The 19,944-nt window shown below is 45.9% G+C and overlaps 1 protein-coding gene across 2 annotated transcripts in view; it reads right to left on the reverse strand.

The window, feature by feature from the left end:
- The window catches only part of MYO18B (myosin XVIIIB), a 275,393-nt gene that overhangs the window by 69,539 nt on the left and 185,910 nt on the right, over nucleotides 1-19,944 (reverse strand). For both annotated transcript variants that reach the window (XM_081842590.1, XM_081842591.1), the window contains one exon: nucleotides 12,934-13,047. In XM_081842590.1, coding sequence (XP_081698716.1) covers nucleotides 12,934-13,047 — 114 coding nt within the window. The remainder of the gene's footprint in view (nucleotides 1-12,933; nucleotides 13,048-19,944) is intronic.

Genomic DNA, 19,944 nt, shown 5'->3' on the forward strand with positions numbered 1-19,944 from the left:
TGTTTTGGAATATCTTTGTAAATTTCAGCCCTTCTATCCAAAATGTCCAGTGACTTTTCGTAGTGTAGGCCTAGTATTTTATCTCTTTCCTCCTTCGATCTCAGGGTTATCAAACAATCTCTGGGCTTCTCTTTCCTTGCAAACTTTCCAAGTCTGAAGGCCGACACAATTTTAAAATCCTTTTCCTCTTCTAAAGGCCAAAATTTAGAAAATTCTTTGGTCAGGAACTCAATTAAGTTTCCTTGTTCAAGTTCTGGTATCGACCTCAATCTTAGGTTATTTTCCCGGTTCCGCAGTTCTATCATAGACAAATACATCTGTTGCTCACCAACTTGTTTGTGCAGTGGCTTTACCTCTTGTTCTAAGTTTTCAACTTTTTGGCTAGTTGCCTCAGCCAATTTGCGGTTTTCTGCAGTGGCTTCAGATAACTGTCCGATTGCTTGTACGTTCAGAGCCACTTGTTCAGTTATTTTGTTTAAACAGGCTGCATTTTGGTCAATCTTGGCCATTTGTTCATCTACTTTCTTGTCCAAAGATTCCAATTTTTCCAGGATTTTCTCTAAGGTTGAACCAAATGCTCCTGCAGCCATATCTTCCAACTGTAGTTGCTCAGTTTCTTCTTCCCCTGCCAACGGCAGAGTAGGAACAGAAGATCTACGTGCCTGTGAGGCTAAGGCTAAAGTTGTTTGTCTAGTTTTAACTCTGGCCTCTTTTTTTCTTGCGCCACTCATTCCGATTTTGTCTAGTAGTCAAGGTCAAGCTAAGTTGTTCCCATGGGAATACAGCAGCCCAGAGAATAAACAGTCAAATAGGAGGAAAGGAAAGAGAAAGTAAAATTAGGTCACCTCTGTAAATCCAAAATCCTCTAGAGGGAGCTCATAATGTCTTAAGGGAAGAAGCCAAGTCAATAAAAGTCAATAAAATCCAATTTAGTTTCCAGGAACCTTCAGTTAAATTGTATTAGCAGAGTTGGTTTAGGAAGCATTACATTGTCTCTAACAAGTGCCAAGATGGTGTTTCAAAATATCAGGTCCGTAAACACTCAGGTTGTAGCAAACCCCAGTTACAAAGTATCAAAGTCTGCAGTCTGACAGTTCTATTGCTCAGGCAGTCCCAATACCTGGGCTTCTCTGAATTGTAATTCCAAAAGAAGAAGTTTAGTACAGTCCATGTAAAAGATAGATCACAGAATTAGATTAGGTCTTCACTTTACACAGAAGCAGTTTCAATGAATGCACAGATCGTCTTTTTTTTTTAACGCCTCTTCAAAGGCTCCAAACGTCAAGCTCTTTTGCTTTGATGTTTAAGCAGCAGCGGAAGACGGACTTCCTGTTTGCATCTCTCCGCTTTCAGCCGAATTTAATAATAATTTAAGCTCAAATTTTTGTAGTCCCCTCTTACTCACGGGTTGTTGCTTTTCCAGAATCAAATCTTTGCAGGTAAAAAGGTCAGCGCTCACCGACAGCGGCTGTGCGGCTTCACTCCGCAAGAATAGCGATCGACTCACAGCGCCGCGATACCCCCTCCACGTTCCGGAGCCCCTTACGGGGTTCCTTCTGCGTTTCGGGAGCCGCTTCTGGCGCCCGCCGAGTCCCACGACCACAGGCTCTTGCTGCCTGTGGGTTTCCGATGCGGGTCTCCGCTTCGCCGTAGCGGACGACCCGTTTTCCGCGGAGCTTCCCCTTCACAAGAAGAAGAGGACCGCCATTGCCATTCGCGCCGCCTCCGGAAGTAGCCTTCCTATCCTCTCCCCTGCCTGCCTGCCTCCTCCAGCCAGGAGTGCAGGGTAAAGGTGCGCCACCCCGCGCAACTCCCGACCCAGGGGGTGGGACAATCATGCCCAGCCGGGGGGGGGGGGCAATTCACCACAGCGGCCCAGCCAGGGTGTGTGATCCGGCTCAGCGGCCAGGCTGGGGGGTTGCGCTCTGGTGCGGCCGGGGGGGGGTTGAGATCTGGCCAAACCCAGGACATCACACACCCAGGATGACACCCGGGGCGGACCGCACCGACCTTGCTCCATCTTTGGGCGGGATGCCAGATCATTAGAGATAAGAATTAGAGGAGAGGGTGGAAGATGCAAGAATTACGTACTCTGGAAGAATGGCAGACGAAGGTGACTGAATTTATGGGACTGGCAGAGATGACCGGCAGAATCCGTGATCAGAGGAGAGAGACAGTGGAAGAGGACTGGGAAAAATTCAAAATATATCTTAAGAACTGTTGTAAAATTTCAGACTGATAAAATGTCAAGGGATAAGAAACAGAGAATTACAGCTGTAAATGTTTAAGTTAAGAAAACCTGAGGGAAGTTAAATATAAAAATGGAATGAAGGATTGCTAAAAAATTGGAAACAAGGGTGCAGTGAAGGGGAGGTATGGGGAAGTCATGTGTTGTTTGTGTATGTTTTTTTGTGTGTGTTTTTGTTTGTGAAAATTAATAAAAATTATTTAAAAAAAGAATTAGAGAAGAGGGAGAACTGGAAAATTGCCTGGAGCTATGGCGGGACGCCAGATTACTCCCTTACATAAACAACAAAGATGGCGTAATGACGTAGCTTGAATTTCAACAGTAGAAAGAAAGATTGGAAAAGTGGGAGCAGAGATGCCATGTAAGACAGGATTAGAACAATGAAGAAACAAATGAGGGGGAAAATCTATCACAAAGGGAATTTACAGGAAACAGAACTTTTTTGTGGAAATTTTTCAGTATAGGTTCATCCTGTTGTCCTAATAATAATCGGTAATACTGAAAAAAATATGAAGAAACTAAAGGGCACCTAACAGACTGGCTGCAATATTTTCAAATACATCAAAGATTGTTGTTGTTGTTGTTTAGTTGTTTAGTCGTGTCCGACCTTTCGTGACCCCATGGACCAGAGCACGCCAGGCACTCCTGTCTTCCACTGCCTCCCGCAGTTTGGTCAAACTCATGCTGGTAGCTTCGAGAACACCATCCAGCCATCTCGTCCTCTGTCGTCCCCTTCTCCTTGTGCCCTCCATCTTTCCCAACATCAGGGTTTTTTCCAGGGAGTCTTCTCTTCTCATGAGGTGGCCAAAGTATTGGAGCCTCAGCTTCACAATCTGTCCTTCCAGTGAGCACTCAGGGCTGATTTCCTTCAGAATGCAGAGGTTTGATCTTCTTGCAGTCCTTGGGACTCTCAAGAGTCTCCTCCAGCACCATAATTCAAAAGCATCAATTCTTCGGCGATCAGCCTTCTTTATGGTCCAGCTCTCACTTCCATACATCACTACTGGGAAAACCATTGCTTTAACTATATGGACCTTTGTTGGCAAGGTGATGTCTCTGCTTTTTAAGATGTTGTCGAGGTTTGTCATTGCTTTCCTCCCAAGAAGCAGGCGTCTTTTAATTTTGTGGCTGCTGTCACCATCTGCAGTGATCATGGAGCCCAAGAAAGTAAAATCTCTCACTGCCTCCATTTCTTCCCCTTCTATTTGCCAGGAGATGATGGGCCCAGTGGCCATGATCTTTGTTTTTTTGATGTTGAGCTTTAGACCATATTTTGCGCTCTCCTCCTTCACCCTCATTAAGAGGTCCTTTAATTCCTCCTCACTTTCTGCCATCAAGGTTGTGTCATCTGCATATCTGAGGTTGTTAATATTTCTTCCGGCAATCTTAATTCTGGCTAGGGATTCATCCAGCCCAGCCTTTCGCATGATGAATTCTGCATATAAGTTAAATAAGCAGGGAGACAATATCCAGCCTTGTCGTACTCCTTTCCCAATTTTGAACCAATCAGTTGTTCCATATCCAGTTCTAACTGTAGCTTCTTGTCCCACATAGAGATTTCTCAGGAGACAGATGAGGTGATCAGGCACTCCCATTTCTTTAAGAACTTGCCATAGTTTGCTGTGGTTGACACAGTCAAAGGCTTTTGCATAGTCAATGAAGCAGAAGTAGATGTCTATCTGGAACTCTCTAGCTTTCTCCATAATACAGCACATGTTTGCAATTTGGTCTCTGGTTCCTCTGCCCCTTCGAAATCCAGCTTGCACTTCTGGGAGTTCTCGGTCCACATACTGCTTAAGCCTTCCTTGTAAAATTTTAAGCATAACCTTGCTAGCATGTGAAATGAGTGCAAATGTGCAGTAGCTGGAGCACTCAACTACACTTCTTTGGCACTGCCGTTCTATGAATTGGGATGTGGACTGATCTTCAATCCTCTGGCCACTGCTGAGGTTTCCCGATTTGCTGGCATACTGAGTGTAGCACTTTAACAGCATCATCTTTTAAAATTTTAAATAGTTCAGCTGGAATATCATCACTTCTATTAGCCTTGTTATTATCAGTGCTTTCTAAGGTCCATTTGACTTCACCCTCCAGGATGTCTGGCTCAAGGTCAGCAACCACACTACGTGGGGTGTACGAGACATCCATATCTTTCTGGTATAATTCTGCTGTGTATTCTTGCCACCTCTTCTTGATGTCTTCTGCTTCTGTTAGGTCCTTACCACTTTTGTCCTTTATTATGGTAATCTTTGTACGAAATGTTCCTTTCATATTTCCAATTTTCTTGAACAGATCTCTGGTTTTTCCCATTCTATTGTTTTCCTCTATTTCTTTGCATTGCTCATTTAAGAATGCCTTCTTGTCTCTCCTTGCTATTTTTTGGAAATCTGCATTCAGTTTCCTGTATCTTTCACTATCTCCCTCACATTTTGCTTGCCTTCTCTCCCCCGCTATTTGTAAGGCCTTGTTGGACAGCCACTTTGCTTACTTGCATTTCCTTTTCATTGGGATGGTTTTAGTTGCTGCTTCCTGTATAATGTTACGAGCCTCCATCCATAGTTCTTCAGGCACTCTGTCCACCAAATCTAAATCCTTAAACCTGTTCCTCACTTCCATTGTATATTCATAAGGGATTTGGTTTAGATTGTATCTTACCGGCCCAGTGGTTTTTCCTACTTTCTTCAGTTTAAGCTTGAATTTTGCTATAAGAAGCTGATGATCTGAGCCACAGTCAGCTCCAGGTCTTGTTTTTGCTGACTGTATAGAGCTTCTCCATCTTTGGCTGCAGAGAATATAATCAATCTGATTTCGATGTTGCCCATCTGGTGATGTCCATGTGTAGAGTCATCTCTTGTGTTGTTGGAAAAGCGTGTTTGTGATGACCAGCTTGTTCTCTTGGCAGAACTCTGTTAGCCTTTGCCCTGCTTCATTTTGAACTCCAAGGCCAAACTTGCCAGTTGTTCCTTTTATCTCTGGATTCCCTACTTTGGCATTCCAATCCCCTATAATGAGAAGAACATCCTTCTTTGGTGTCATTTCTATAAAGTGTTGTAAGTCTTCATAGAATTGGTCAATTTCAGTTTCTTCAGCACCAGTGGTTGGTGCATAAACTTGGATTACTGTGATGTTAAAAGGTCTGCCTTGGATGCGTATCAAGATCATTCTATCATTTCTGAGATTGCATCCCAGTACAGCTTTCGCCACTCTTTTGTTGACTATGAGGGCCACTCCATTTCTTTTACAGGATTCTTGCCCACAGTAGTAGATATGAAGGTCATCCGAGCTGAATTCGCCCATTCCTGTCCATTTTAGTTCACTGATGCCCAGGATGTCAATATTTATTCTTGCCATCACATTTTTGACCACATCCAACTTACCAAGGTTCATGGTTCTTACATTCCAGGTTCCTATGCAATATTTTTCTTTACAGCTGTCAGGGAACTGCCATCGGAGAGTCAGGTGGTGGAAGGGCTCAAGGAGGGTAGGAGAGCCTCGGATGCTGAGGAAGGAACCAGCAGGGGGAGAGAGAGAGTTCCCACAGAAACTCAGTCAGAGGGATGGCTCCAAGATACTTCCAGTGAGAACAGCGGAGAGGTTTCAGGACCTCCGCTGGGGACGCCTACTCCGCGTAGGAAACTGTCACACAGAGAATCCAGAAGGAGAGTTTCCATTAAGGAACTCTTTATGTTGGAGCAAATTCCGGAAATGCCCACTGACGGATTCTGCCAGTGATTGAGGTAGCCATGCACCCATGGCTCCGCGGACTGGGAGAGTTTAGAAACTGATTGCATGAGTTGAGAGCTCAACCATTTACGCACAAGCAACCCCCTTAACCCATAACAGCAATCCGTCAGTCTTCGACGCTGCGTGTGCGAAAGAGAGGCAACATGAGCAACCCAACTGGAGATGGAGCAGCGGGAGGAGCTGGAGCGGGACCAACTCTGGAGGAGAGAAACAGAGCATTGGAACACCAGCTGGCACTGCTAACGGCGCGTCTCGAGGAGAGGAGAGCTCAGGATGCACAGGGGAAGCCCACCCCCATCGCAAGGAAGGTACCAGGGTTGGTACAGAAATTCGGGGGTGACCCAAGAAGCTACCAAGCCTTTAAGACAGAAATGCAGTACGCACTGAACCTGCAGTTTGATGACTTTGCCGATGAGGAATCGAGAGTGGCTTTTGTGATTGGGCACCTCGAGGGAGGAGCTAGAGAATGGGTGAGGCCCCTGATGGCATCGAATAATGATGCCCTAAAAGACTTGAGGAAATTCTTTATCGCGATGGACTTGATGTTTTCCAGCCAGATTGAACAGGGCGTGGTACGCAGACAGTTAATGGGATACAAACAGGGGAATCAGTCCGTCCGGGAGTATTGGACACAGTTTACCATGCTCATACATAAATTGGGGTGGGACCTGTCTTCGGAACCGATTCAAATGCTGTTTGAAGAAGGGCTAGCCCCGGCGGTGAAAGATGAACTTTCCTGCGCGCCCTGTCCGGAGTCCATGGATCAGCTGACCAAATCGGCGCTTGCGATTGGAGCGCGCCAAGAGGCAAGGGCTCTGGAGAAGCGGGAAGGGAGAGGAGAGCGTTGGAGTGATTTCCACATTCCTGAGATGCCGGAGCAACCTTCCCCGCCAGTGGAACCAATGGAGATTGGGACTGCGCGCGCGCGGGGAATTTCAAACGTCAGCGAAGGGTGGAAGAAGGAGGGGAAGAGCGCCAAAAAATGCTTCCTCTGGCAACAGCCAGGACATTTTGCCAGAGTGTGCCCACAAAGGAAGGGATGGCAAGGAATGGTGGGAGCTGTTGGGAGTGAGGAGGAGGGGGTTAAGGAGCAGGTAAAAGCCAACGCCTGGCTGCCAGCGACAGGGCACAGCAGCCAGGCCAAGGATCAGTGAACGTGCCCAAGCCTGAACCCCCAAGAGCGGCTCTAGTCGTAGAGGTGCTGCTAGAGCTACCCAATGGACATCCACTCACAATAAAAGCCCTGTTAGACTCAGGGAGCTCCTGCAATTTCATGAGTAAGGAGTTTGCATCAGAGCACCAGATACAGACGCTGCCCTTGAGCAATTCCTTGCAGGTGACCACGATTGATGGGAGGGAACTTCGGGGGGGGGGGAGTGAGCCAACAAACGGTCCCCATGACAATGAGGGTGGGAAGGCACACGGAAGTCATTGCATTTCACGTAGCCACCCTGGCGGGGCCGCCCATCATATTAGGAATGAGCTGGCTGGCGTTACATGACCCGCTAGTGGGATGGCACCAGCGGGTAGTCTCTTTTGGGTCAGCTTATTGCCTAGAACACTGCAAGGGAAGAGAAACTCAGGAGTTGACTAGGGCAAGTCTGGCAGGGATGGTGGTGGGAGAAAAGGGAGAAATACCACCACAATACGCAGACCTGAGTGATGTTTTCAGCGAGAAGGAAGCAGATAGACTGCCCCCACATAGACCCTTTGACTGTCAAATTAACCTACTCCCGGGAGCCCAGCTACCAGTGGGCAAACTGTACGCTATGTCGGACAGGGAGATGCAGGAGTTAAGGGAGTTCATAGACAAGAACCTGAAACGAGGGTTCATCAGGGAGTCAAGAGCGGTGGGGGGCAGCCCAGTGTTTTTTGTGGACAAAAAGGACTCAAATAAACCCAGGCTGGTCGTGGACCTCCAGGCCGTCAATTCGGTGTCAGAACCAGTGGCCTTTCCCATGCCCAGGATTGACGACATTCTGACCAGAGTGAGGAAGGGAAAGATTTTTACCAAGCTGGACCTGAGGGGGGGCGTATAACCTGATACGGATGAGGAAGGGGGATGAATGGAAGACCACCATGTTCACCCCCTTGGGGGCCTTTGAGTATCTCGTTATGCCCTTCGGATTACAGGCGGGCTCAGCATGCTTCCAATCCTTCATGCATCACGTCCTGGGACCTCTGCTCTATAAGAACTGTGTGGCCTTCTTAGACGATGTGTTGGTCTACTCAGAGGACGAGGAGCAGCATGTCCGAGATGTCCGGGAGGTCCTAAGCAGGCTGCAAGCAAACCAGCTGTGGGTAAAACTGGAGAAGTGCCAGTTCCATACCAGAGAGGTGGAGTTCCTGGGGTACCGTTTGTCAGACAAGGGATTGGCCATGGATCCCAGTAAAGTCCAAGCGGTACTGGAATGGAAGACACCAAGAAACAGGAAGGACGTGCAGAGATTCCTGGGGTTTGGAAACTTCTATGGGAAGTTCATCAAAAACTTTGCCCAATCACCGATTGTCTCAGTAGTAAGAAGAAATTCGCGTGGACGGAAGAGGCGCAGCGAGCGTTTGAACAGCTAAAGAAAGCGTTTGCGTCGGAGGAACAGCTCTTGCACGTAGATCTACAGAAGCCGATGAGGGTAGAGACGGACGCATCTGATTGAGCGGTAGGGGCGGTGCTTCTCCAGCCAGGAAAAGATGTGTCGGACTGGAGACCGTGTGCCTTCTTCTCACGGAAGTTGAATAAATCCGAAAGGAACTACACAGTGTACGACCGGGAACTGCTCGCCATTCATGAAGCTTTTCGGCGGTGGCGACACCTGCTGATTGGAGCGCAGCACAAGGTCCAGGTGTGCACGGACCACAAAAATCTGGAATATTGGAGAACGGCCCGAGTACTGAACCAGAGACAAGTGAGATGGGCACAGGAGTTCTCCAAATTCCATTTTGAGATTTGCTACGTACCGGGACCAGAGAACGTCAGGGCGGACGCTCTCTCTCGAAAGCCAGAGTATATGGAGGGGGAGGGAGCACCCGAGGAAAGGCATATTATCCCAGAGGACCACTGGGTTTGTGGAGCAGCATTGGTGGGGCAAAGGGAACTGGTAGAAGGGACAGAGAACGATGAATATGCCCAAGACAAGCTCAGAGGGCTCAGGAGAGCCGGGGAGAACACGGGGGGGTTAAAGAAAGGAACGGGGCGTTGTATTACAAAGGGGCATTGTACATACCGGAAGGGGAATTGAGGGGTAGAGTACTCAAACAACTACACGACAGCCCCACCGCAGGGCACTTTGGGCAACACAAAACCATGTGGTTAGTTACCAGGCAGTTCTGGTGGCCCAAGGTGAGGGAAGATGTACGAGAGTATGTAAGGGGGTGCGACCGCTGCCAGCGAGCAAAGGGGGAGAGGGCGGCACCGGCGGGGTTACTGGAACCATTACCCACACCCGAACGGCCATGGGAGGCAGTTTCCATCGATTTTATGACGGATTTACCAAAATCCAAGGGAAAGACTGCGGTAATGGTAGTGGGGGACCTGTTAACCAAGATGTGCCACTTTATAGCTTGCTCACATGCGGTGACAGCGGAAGAAACTGCCAGGTTGTTTATAGAACACATTTTTAGGTTACATGGCGCCCCCTTGAGGGTGGTCTCAGACAGAGGGCAACAATTTACGTCCAGCTTCTGGAGGAAGCTCATGAGCTTACTGCACGTAGAGGTCAATTTCTCGACCGCCAGACACCCAGAAACAAATGGGCAGGCGGAAAGGGCAAACAGTATTCTGCAACAATATCTGAGGTGTTATGTAAATGACAGAGAGAATGATTGGGTAGAGAAATTGGCTCTGGCCGAATTCGCCTACAATAACGCAGAAAATGTGTCCACGGGCATGAGTCCATTTTTGGCCAATTACGGGTGTCACCCTAGGGCCTTTCCAGGGGAAGGAGGGGAAAGATGGAGCGTACCGGCAGCGGAACATTTCGTGGAAGAAATGGAAGCCATACATCAATAGCTCAAGATGAATTTGGATAGGGCCAAGGAAGAATACAAGAAGCAGGCAGATAGGAGCAGAAGGGAAGGAGAGACCATAAGGGTGGGGGACCGGGTGTGGTTGTCAACACAAGGGTTGCCATTTAAGGGCGGGTGCAAGAAATTGAGGCCGAAACGACTGGGACCCTTCGAAGTTATACAACAGGTTAATCCGGTGGCCTTCAGACTCAGGTTGCCAGACAACATGAAACTGCATCCAGTATTCCATAGGTCATTACTGTCACCATACCGGGAGGGGCGGGAAATTTTGGGACATGAAGGTGAGGTTCCCGCGACACCGGAAGTAGAAGAGAGGGAGAGCAGCAGTCATGTAGCAGAAATACTCGACTCTCGGTGGAAGGGTAAACAGGTGGAGTACTTAGTGGCATGGGAAGGGGAACCGGAGTCTGAAAATACCTGGGTACCGGCAGAAATGGTTGATGATGAGGTTTTAGTAGGAACGTTTCATCTCCGGTACCCAAAGAAGCCTCAGCCCTTGGCTAGGTTCTGGGAGGAACACTTCGGCACCACTGACGAAGAAGGGGAGTTCGAGGGGTTCCCAGAATCAGGACAAGAAGAGGAAGAAGAATCAGATGGGGAAGAGTATTCGGGAAGAAGGGACAGTAGTGGGTGGAGGGCGGTTTTTGAGTCATCCGAAGATGAGGAGGATTCTTTCAGGGGATTCCCAGCCTCACCACCCAGAGCAGAGGGGGAAACAGGGGGTGAGGGGGGTCCTGGAGGGGAGGTGGATGTCAGGGAACTGCCATCGGAGAGTCAGGTGGTGGAAGGGCTCAAGGAGGCTAGGAGACCCTCGGATGCTGAGGAAGGAACCAGCAGGGGGAGAGAGAGAGTTCCCACAGAAACTCAGTCGGAGGGATGGCTCCAAGATACTTCCAGTGAGAACAGCGGAGAGGTTTCAGGACCTCCGCTGGGGACGCCTACTCCGCGTAGGAAACTGTCACGCAGAGAATCCAGAAGGAGAGTTTCCGTTAAGGAACTCTTATGTTGGCGCAAATTCCGGAAACGCCCACTGACGGATTCTGCCAGCGATTGAGGTAGCCATGCACCCATGGCTCCGCGGACTGGGAGAGTTTAGAAACTGATTGCATGAGTTGAGAGCTCAACCATTTACGCACAAGCAGCCCCCTTAACCCATAACAACAGCATTGGACTTTCCTTTCGCTTCCAGGCATATCCACAACTGAGTGACTTTCCGGCTTTGGCCCAGCCGCTTCATCAGCTCTGAATCTACTTGTACTTGTACTCCGCTCTTCCTCAGTAGCATGTTGGATACCTTCCGACCTGAGGGGCTCATCTTCCAGCATCATAACTTTTATATGCCTGTTGTCTTTGTCCATGGAGTTTTCTTGGCAGGGATACTGGAGTGGCTTGCCGGTTCCTCCTCCAGGTAGATCACGTTTGGTCAAAACTCTCCACTATGAACTGTCCATCTTGGGTGGCCCTGCATGGAAAACTCATAGCTTCTCTGAGTTATTCAAGCCCCTTCGCCATGGCAAGGCATTAATCAAAAATTAACCCTTGATAAAAAAAGCAGGACTTGCTAAAGAAACATCAAAACTTGAAAAAGAATTGATACAAAGTTAAGGAAAATATATCTCAAGGGTATACAACCTCCTATTGCAATGGGAGGTAAAGAAATAATAAGTGAAAGCTGTAATGGTGAGATGAGCGCAAGATTTGGGTTATAATATTTACATGGAACAATGGGTAAAATTATGGCGGGAATTCATGGCCTGCTACAATCTCAGGGAAAACACAATGAAGATGATGTATAGATGGCACCAAACTCCAGAAAAACTTGCTAAAATGTATAAGAACAGATCACCTATATGTTGGAGATGTAATAAAGAAATTGGGTCTTATTTGCATATGTGGTGGAAATGTACAGATATTTGTGTTATTTGGAAAAATATATGTAGAACTTTAAAAATTATTTAAATTAACATTCAAAAAGAGGCCAGAAATATTTTTATTAAGCATTTTGCCAAAAGAAATAGGGAAATTGAAAAGAACATTGTTCATGTACGGAATAACGGTGGCCAGAATTTTAGTAGCAAGAAATTGGAAAAACACAACAATACCCAACACGGAAGATTGGCAAATCCTAATGGTAGAATATCTGCAGCTAGTGAAAGCGACAGGAAGAGTAAGAGGCCAACTGAAACAAAAAGTCTATAAGGATTGGAGAATCTTTAAAGAATCTTTATAAATATTTATAAAAGGAAACATATTGGCTGAATTAGACTGATCCCTGTATTGTATAAATATAAGTTTGTAGGGAGGTAAAAAGAAATGATATAAGAAATATGTAACTGTGCGGTATAAAGTAATGGATAGACAAAGTACAGTGAGATTGATTGGAAGTCAGTTTTAAATTTCTTTCCTATAAATTTTATAATTGTGTTCAATACCAGGAGTATAGATGATGATAATTATATTAATCTTCTTATATCTTATAGTGTGGTGGTTTGTTTGATTTTTCTGTTATTTGTTTATTTGATTGTATGTTTGTTTGTTTGTTTACTTGTATGTACATCTGTTTTTCATAAATATATTTATTTTAAATTAATAAAGATATTATTTTTTTTTAAAAAAGGATTTTTTTTGTTATTAAATATCTCAACACGAATGGAGCTCAAGAAATCAGTAGCTGTCGATAAGGGACTAAGATCAGGACTGAATACAATTGGATTAACCAAGATATTGGAAGCAGGAAGAAATAAGAACTTTGCACTCCAAAATCCAGCACACGGGAAGTCACTAAAATGATCTATATTTGGATGGGAATTGTAATTTGATATTGATAAAATGTGGCTGTCATTGGATTTTAATATTTGAAAATCAATAAAGATTATGCATAACCATGGGCCACAGCAACTTTCATTGCGGACTCCTACCAAGTTCCTGTTCCTGCTGAACGTCTCCAGCTCAAGGTGCAGGTTCTCAAGCTCCAGAGCTAGCATCTTTTGTGCCTTCTCAGCCTCTCCACATCTGGCTGTGCTCTCTTCCAGCTGCAAAATGCATAGCGAGAAGCAGTCAATGCATCACCTCCCACCGGGCAGGGAAACCATTTACCTAGCTTAGCTTTCTCCCTCTGCCCTTAAGCAACATTTATTTACATTTCACTCCAAGAGTGTTTCTACATTTTGAAGCCCATCACAACTCTGCCTGCTTACAGCTATGTTCCTCTGAGGACTGGTGACACTGATTTCACACACACGCAGCCCACGAAACACAGTTCTAGCTAGAGACACAAGAGTTCCAAGCATCTCACAGCAGGAAAACTTGCTTTTCTTGCAATCCCATTCCTTTCCCATCTCAGCGACAATAGTTGGAAGGCAAAGAGAAATTGTTGCTTTTGCACAGCAAGCCTGAGCCCACTTCTTATGCCAAACCCCTGACTTTATTTCAGGCAAATCTTGCAGTAAATCTAGGCTCATTAATTAGCCAAAATATGCAAATTGCATGTAGTTTGCAAAGATGTGAGTTATTTACAAGTGGGGTTCACAAATGATTTTTTACCAAACAGCTCTAATTGCACTTTGCAGACACACCCCACCCCAAAAGGGAGCATTTTGCGAGTGTTAATTTGCTGCTGGGGCTGCTTGTGGTTTCTTCAACTGCTAGCAGCCAAACTGGGCAGAACAAGAGAGAATTAACTCCAAGATCCAACTCTCTTCCAGCATTGTATGGTGGTTGTACTTCCTGCTGCTTTCTTTCTTCCAACAACGATTTTTAAAAAAGCTTTTACACTACTTTTAATTTTTTAAACATACATAAAAAAGCAGCTCCATGCATGTAGAAAATAAGCAAATCAGTAGAAGGCCATTTTGTCCTAGTTTTCTAAGTGTAGGGAATGTTTGTGGTGTTGGTTTGGCTTTTAAAAAATGCATATGGGGGGATTCATGCCTGCAATCTAGTGATACAATGCAAGAAAGGCTTTAAGACTGTGCATAACCGTACTCTACACTACAAGATTGGGGAACGGGGTGGGTGGGAGGGTGAGCACTGCTCCACAGTGATCCCATCTACCTCTGTCCTTTCTTTCTTACTTCTTGTTTGTGCTCCTCTCCAAAAAGAAGGTCTTTATTTGGGTGGAGGGGGTAGAGAGTGCAGTGGCTTTTGCTTGCTCAGTTTACTCAATCCAAAAAATGGTCTGCAGCTCCAAGAGGAGGGCAGGTAGGGATAGAGGAGATATTTGTTTGGTAAATGTGAATTTATCACACCCACACTTCCTAAATCAATAGTTTCTCCTTTGAAATTCACTCTTTTCCAAATTTTGTGAATCAGTACAAAAATAATTGTACTGGGGTGTTGGAATTGTTTCCAAAAATGCATAGGCTATGGCAAAATTGTGTACAAAAATGCATATATGGAGAGAAATGTGCATGGACTTTCAACTTTGTACACTCATTTACAAAAGACGCACCACACCAGTGGCGGTGCTTGTCATTCACAACGGCAGCACTCAGCAAGTATAAGTGTATTGTAAATAAATGATCAAATAAAAAAGTTTGTTTCTTTTTCCTCCTTTCGTAAACAAGAGATAAGGCATCAGCGTGTTGTTTGACATAAGCATAATAAAAGTTAATTTGGGGGCTAAACTAAATTTGGGGGTGCTGGGCAGATCTTTGCACCCCGGCAGGACATATGGTAAGGGCTCCCCTGCTCTCATCTTTGCTGAATGGCACAACACTGAGAGAAAGGAGGAGCAAGCCAATAGAGTGTCGTCTCCCCCCGCCCCCCCCGACTGGTCGAAGTAGGCAGGTGGGTGAGTAGGTGGCTGGGTGGGAGCTGAGGGCGGGCTGAAAATGGTGAGGCAGACCAGCCTCATGATTTCCATTTTGGACCTTGCAGAGGAGACCATGAGGTCTGAAAGTCTTGCTTGGGGGGGGGGTGCTTCTAAGCTTCAAGCCTCCCTTTTCCGTCATCCCTCGGCAGTTTCTGTCTTGAGTGTAACATGCTCTCAGAAGAAGCATCTTCAAAATACATAGCTGGAACTTTTCAGAACAGGATAAGCCAGCTGGATCACATCAGTCCCAGGCAACCCATCTCTGTCAGAGGCATCAAGCACCAGGATCCCCTCTGGGCCCCGCAAGTCATAGTGAAATACAACACAAACATCAACAACCAGGCCAGAGAAGCATTTAGCTTTTCTGAGAGCTGTGATATTACTACAATGATATTGCTGTGCCTTTGGTGATATTTTGATGAAACACCTTGTAATTTACCATCAATCCACAGGCGGGTCTTGGGAAGAAGAAGAGTTTGGATTTGATATCCCGCCTTTCACTCCCTTTAAGGAGTCTCAAAGCGGCTAACATTCTCCTTTCCCTTCCTCCCCCACAACAAACACTCTGCGAGGTGAGTGGGGCTGAGAGACTTCAAAGAAGTGCGACTGGCCCAAGGTCACCCAGCAGCTGCATGTGGAGGAGCGGAGACGCGAACCCGGTTCCCCAGATTACGTGACTACTGCTCTTAACCACTACACCACACTGGGGGAGAATTATAGCTTAGGCAGACTCATGGCAAGCAGGAATCCCTTTCCATGCAGGAGCTGAAAACAGCCTTGTCTTTTTATGCAGAACACTTTGCAGATGATAATTAAATTCTCCTACCCTGGGGAATGAGGTGGGATTAAATAACATGGGTGGGAATAACCATGGCTGGTTATTCAAGGGGAAACTTGGAGCCTCAGGTGAGGTGACCCCTCCCCCCCCCCCGTTTGGCCTGCGTCTTGTGCTGAATCCAGCCCTGAAGGGGGGTGGGGAGTCTCAGCATGACTGGTCCTTCCAGAAGAACCTAAAAGCAGTCCTGCTGGATCAGACAAAAGTCCAGCATCCTGTTCCCATGACCAGATGCCTCTTGAAAGGACCCCCAAGGCCAAACTGCTTCTCTCTGGCTGGACAGTCCCACACAATGAAATGGCTGACCAGGAGATTGAGGGCAGGCCAGAGAAAGGTCTTCTTCATGCAACACGGAGCTGACTTAGAAAACTCTCTGCTGCATGATATGGGGATGGGCACCAACTTCTAAAGCTGAGAAATGTGGCAGACAAGTTCACAGAGGAGGAGAGACCTCTTGATGGTTATTAGCTATGATTGTCATATGCTGTATCTCCAAGCTACAGAAGCAGTGTATCTTTAAGGATAACTGATGACAAAATAGAATGGGGGAAGGTTCTTTCCTGCCTGGTATGTCTTGTTTGTGGGCTTTCCAGAGGCATCTGCTTTGCCATTACTGAAAACAGAATTTTGGACTCTTTAGTTCTGATGGGGCATACCCAATAACTAGTAGCCACCAGACTTCAGGGCCCATTAATCTTATGTAAGCATCTTCTAGTCACCAGCAACAACTGAAAAAAATCTCTTTAGCTGTAAAAAAAAACCAAAAACCCAAGCTTTGTTTAACAGCTATAGCTGTACCACCCTTCCTCATCCTTAATTCAGGTTATAAACACAGATAGTTTATCTGTTTCTTGCTTCCTCCCCTTTCTGCAAGGTTGTTCACACACACACACACACACACACACACACACACACGAGAGAGAGAGAGAGAGAGAGAGAGAGAGAGAGAGAGATGCTCCCTTGGTCCCACCCCCCATCTCTGTTGCTCTTTCCTCTTTTCTTTTCTTTTTTGCTTCTTACATCTACATAATGGAATTTTCCCACTTGGGAACAAACAAATTGAAATTCCCATCAAAAAAGATGCATAATGTATGAACAGATCAACAGTGTTAAGTTGGCAGCGTCCTGCCATCTGTTAGATACCTGTTTAAAATGAATGCCTCAGACTTACCAAACACAAGTCTAAAGAGATTTTGATTCTGATGAACATACAGATTGTGGGTTTTAAAAAATATATATCAAAGTTGGGGGATTTCTCTCCCCTTCCTCCGAAAAAAACACCCTTTCTCCTGTTTGTTGAATTCTCCTGGTTATTGCAATATGCAGAGCTGATTGTGAGACACTCTTGGAAATCATGACGGTCTTAAACTAAAAAGAATGACAATGTGTTTTCAAATGTAATGCTGCCCTTCCTATGCATAACAGAGAGATGAAGGCTGCAAAATGTGCTGGCTTTCTGGCAAAGCTCTGTCCCAAGTTGGATCCTCTTCGTCTTTTCTAACTTCTGCAAGGCACCTGCCCCCATCAGCCCCATAGGCCAGCATCATATGGTTGGGGTGACTGGGGCTGATGAGAATTGAAGTCCAAAACAAGATTTGTGAAGTCTCTTCTAGATTAATGCTGCCATAGGAGCCAACACTCCTATGAGCTGAGGATTCTTCAGCCTCCCAAATAAAATATTTGAGGGGGCCACCCACCCAAGTTGATGGGTATTGCCATTCAAATGTTGTGTATGCACCATGCTATGTGACTGATTATGTGGAGTTGGGGCTTACCTGCCTCCCCCAATATTTCATTCAAGTTGGCACCTCTGAATGCTACACCACAGCAAGAGGAGATCTCATTTCAGTTTCTTTTACTAAGAAGTTGGAATAGCCTAACTTCTGTCTCCCATGCCCTGGCAACCTCGAGGTTAGATTACTGCAATGTGTTATATATGGGGTTACCTTTGAAGACAGTTCGGAAACTGTAGCTGGTGTAGAGGCCAGGTTGCTCACTGGGGCAAGACAGTCTCAGCATATAACACAAATCCTGGCTCAACTGCTACCAGTTAGCCGCTGGGCCTAATTCAAAGTAAAGCCATTTGCAGCTCAAGACCCCAGTACCTCAAGGACCACCACTCCCCATATGACCCTTCCTGGAATCTGTGGTCATCATAAGAGTCACCGTCTTTCTGCCCTCTCCATGGGAGGTCCAGAAGGTGGCAACATGGAATGGGACTGTTATGTACTGAAGTTCTCACCCTGGGCCAGCAGGGGGATACTGTAGATAGTTATGCAAATGAAGGATCGAAAGTGACATTCAGTGATTGGATAGTTTTAGAAAGTTGCAACAGTTACGCTGTTCTGGAGCTCTATATAAGCAGGCTGACTGAGCTCTTCAGTTCAGTTCTGTTCTGGCCTCGGAATAAACAAGAGCTGTTTGAAGAATCACTGTGTCGTCTGATATGTTCGCCCACAACTTAACAGGGACCTTTTCAGAAGTGGCTCCCCACTTGTGCAATGCATCTTTAAAGGTCCAGTCGCGGATGACTCTGGGGTTGCGGCACTCATCTTGCTTTACTGGCCGAGGGAGCCGGCGTACAGCTTCTGGGTCATGTGGCCACCATGACAAGCCGTTTCTGGCGAACCAGAGCAGCGCACGGAAATGCCGTTTACCTTCCCGCCGGAGCAGTACCGATTTATCTTCTTGCACTTTGATGTGCTTTCGAACTGCTAGGTTGGCAGGAGCAGGGACCGAGCGGCGGGAGCTCACCACGTCTCGGGGATTCAAACCGCCGACCTTCTGATCGGCAAGTCCTAGGCTCTGTGGTTTAACCCACAGTCCCACCCGCGTCCCTTGCAATGCATCTTTAGGCACCAGGCAAAAACATTTGTTTTCCACCAGGCCTTTTGCTTTTAATTATCTGTGGCCTCCTTGGGTGGGTAGGTTGTTTTAATCCTGCATTTTAAAAATATGAATTTATTTTAGATTTTTCTATGCTTTGTTTTATGATGGTCTAAATGTATATTATTTACATATTGTTTTAATTCACTTTAGGCTGCACTAGCAAAAAGAGTGACTAGTAAGTTTATTTAAAATAATAATGATAATGATAATGATATTTTAAGGCCTTTATATACCACTCAGTCATTAGCATTTCTAAGCAGTGGGCCTAAGAATAAACTATATAGAAAATAAAACAATAAAGATCCATAATAAAACCAAACATTATTTTAAAAATATAATAATAATAATAATAATAATGTCTACTGGATTTACCTGTATTGTCTTACCTATAATATCCACTTAAGAGGGCAGCTTGGGTGCTTCTCATTTATTTGCTACTCTCCTGCAGCCACAATTATGGTCATACGACCAGCTTGACCAGCATTACAAAACTAGGGCATTTACCGTATATCTCACTGCCCCCCTGGCATATGCAGGGTTCTCCCCCTCCTCCTGTAATTCCCACAACAACCCTGAGAAGTAGACCAGCCTGAGAGGCAGTGTAGTCACAAGGTCACATCCACTAAGTTTCATAGCTGAGTGGGGATTTGAACCCTGCGCTCCCAGGTCCTAGTCAGAAACACTAACCACTATCCCACATGGTCTCTCTCCCACAGTCACAGGGTGCAAGAGAAACTTCCTTTGGCAGAAAGTGTGACTTTGGAACACCCCCACCCCCCTGCCCACCCAAGGATTTGGCAAAGGATTTACTCCCATACAAAACCCAGCTCCAAAAGCCTCTTAATGAACAAATCCCAGCCATGAGCTATTGTGCTCTGGGGGGGGCGGACTAATGCACCATGCCTGCTATAACCCATTTCATCCAGCAAAAACACCTTGTCCTTTAAAATTACTGCAGCTTTCTATTTTTTATTACTCATCTGGGGCTTGAGAAGCCATTATTGTCATTAGGAGATTTCCGAGGTTTAACCCTCTGCTGTTAGCATTTAGTTCCACTGCCAGGAATTCGCCAGCTCACATATTTACTGGAAAAGCAGGCAAATATACATTATACACAGAGACATGAGATGCCTGCATGCCAGATCCTAGTTTCCACCCATCCTCTCTTAAAAACTGCAAATTCCGCCACACTCCAGCCAATAAGCAGAGTGGCAGGGGAAACCCAGCCAGATGGGAGGGGTATAAAAAATAAATTATTCTTAAATTATAATTATTATGAAGGCAGGATGACACAGATGGAGCCAGCGCCATTGTCAACTGCTCCCTTCCCCATCATCATCAGTGCAGAAATATGTTAGCCTGCAACTTTTAAAAAGAAAGAAAGAGAAGAGA

This window comes from Podarcis erhardii, assembly GCF_964252035.2.
Source record: "Podarcis erhardii genome assembly, chromosome: 15".
In the NCBI taxonomy this organism is placed as follows: Eukaryota; Metazoa; Chordata; class Lepidosauria; order Squamata; family Lacertidae; genus Podarcis; species Podarcis erhardii.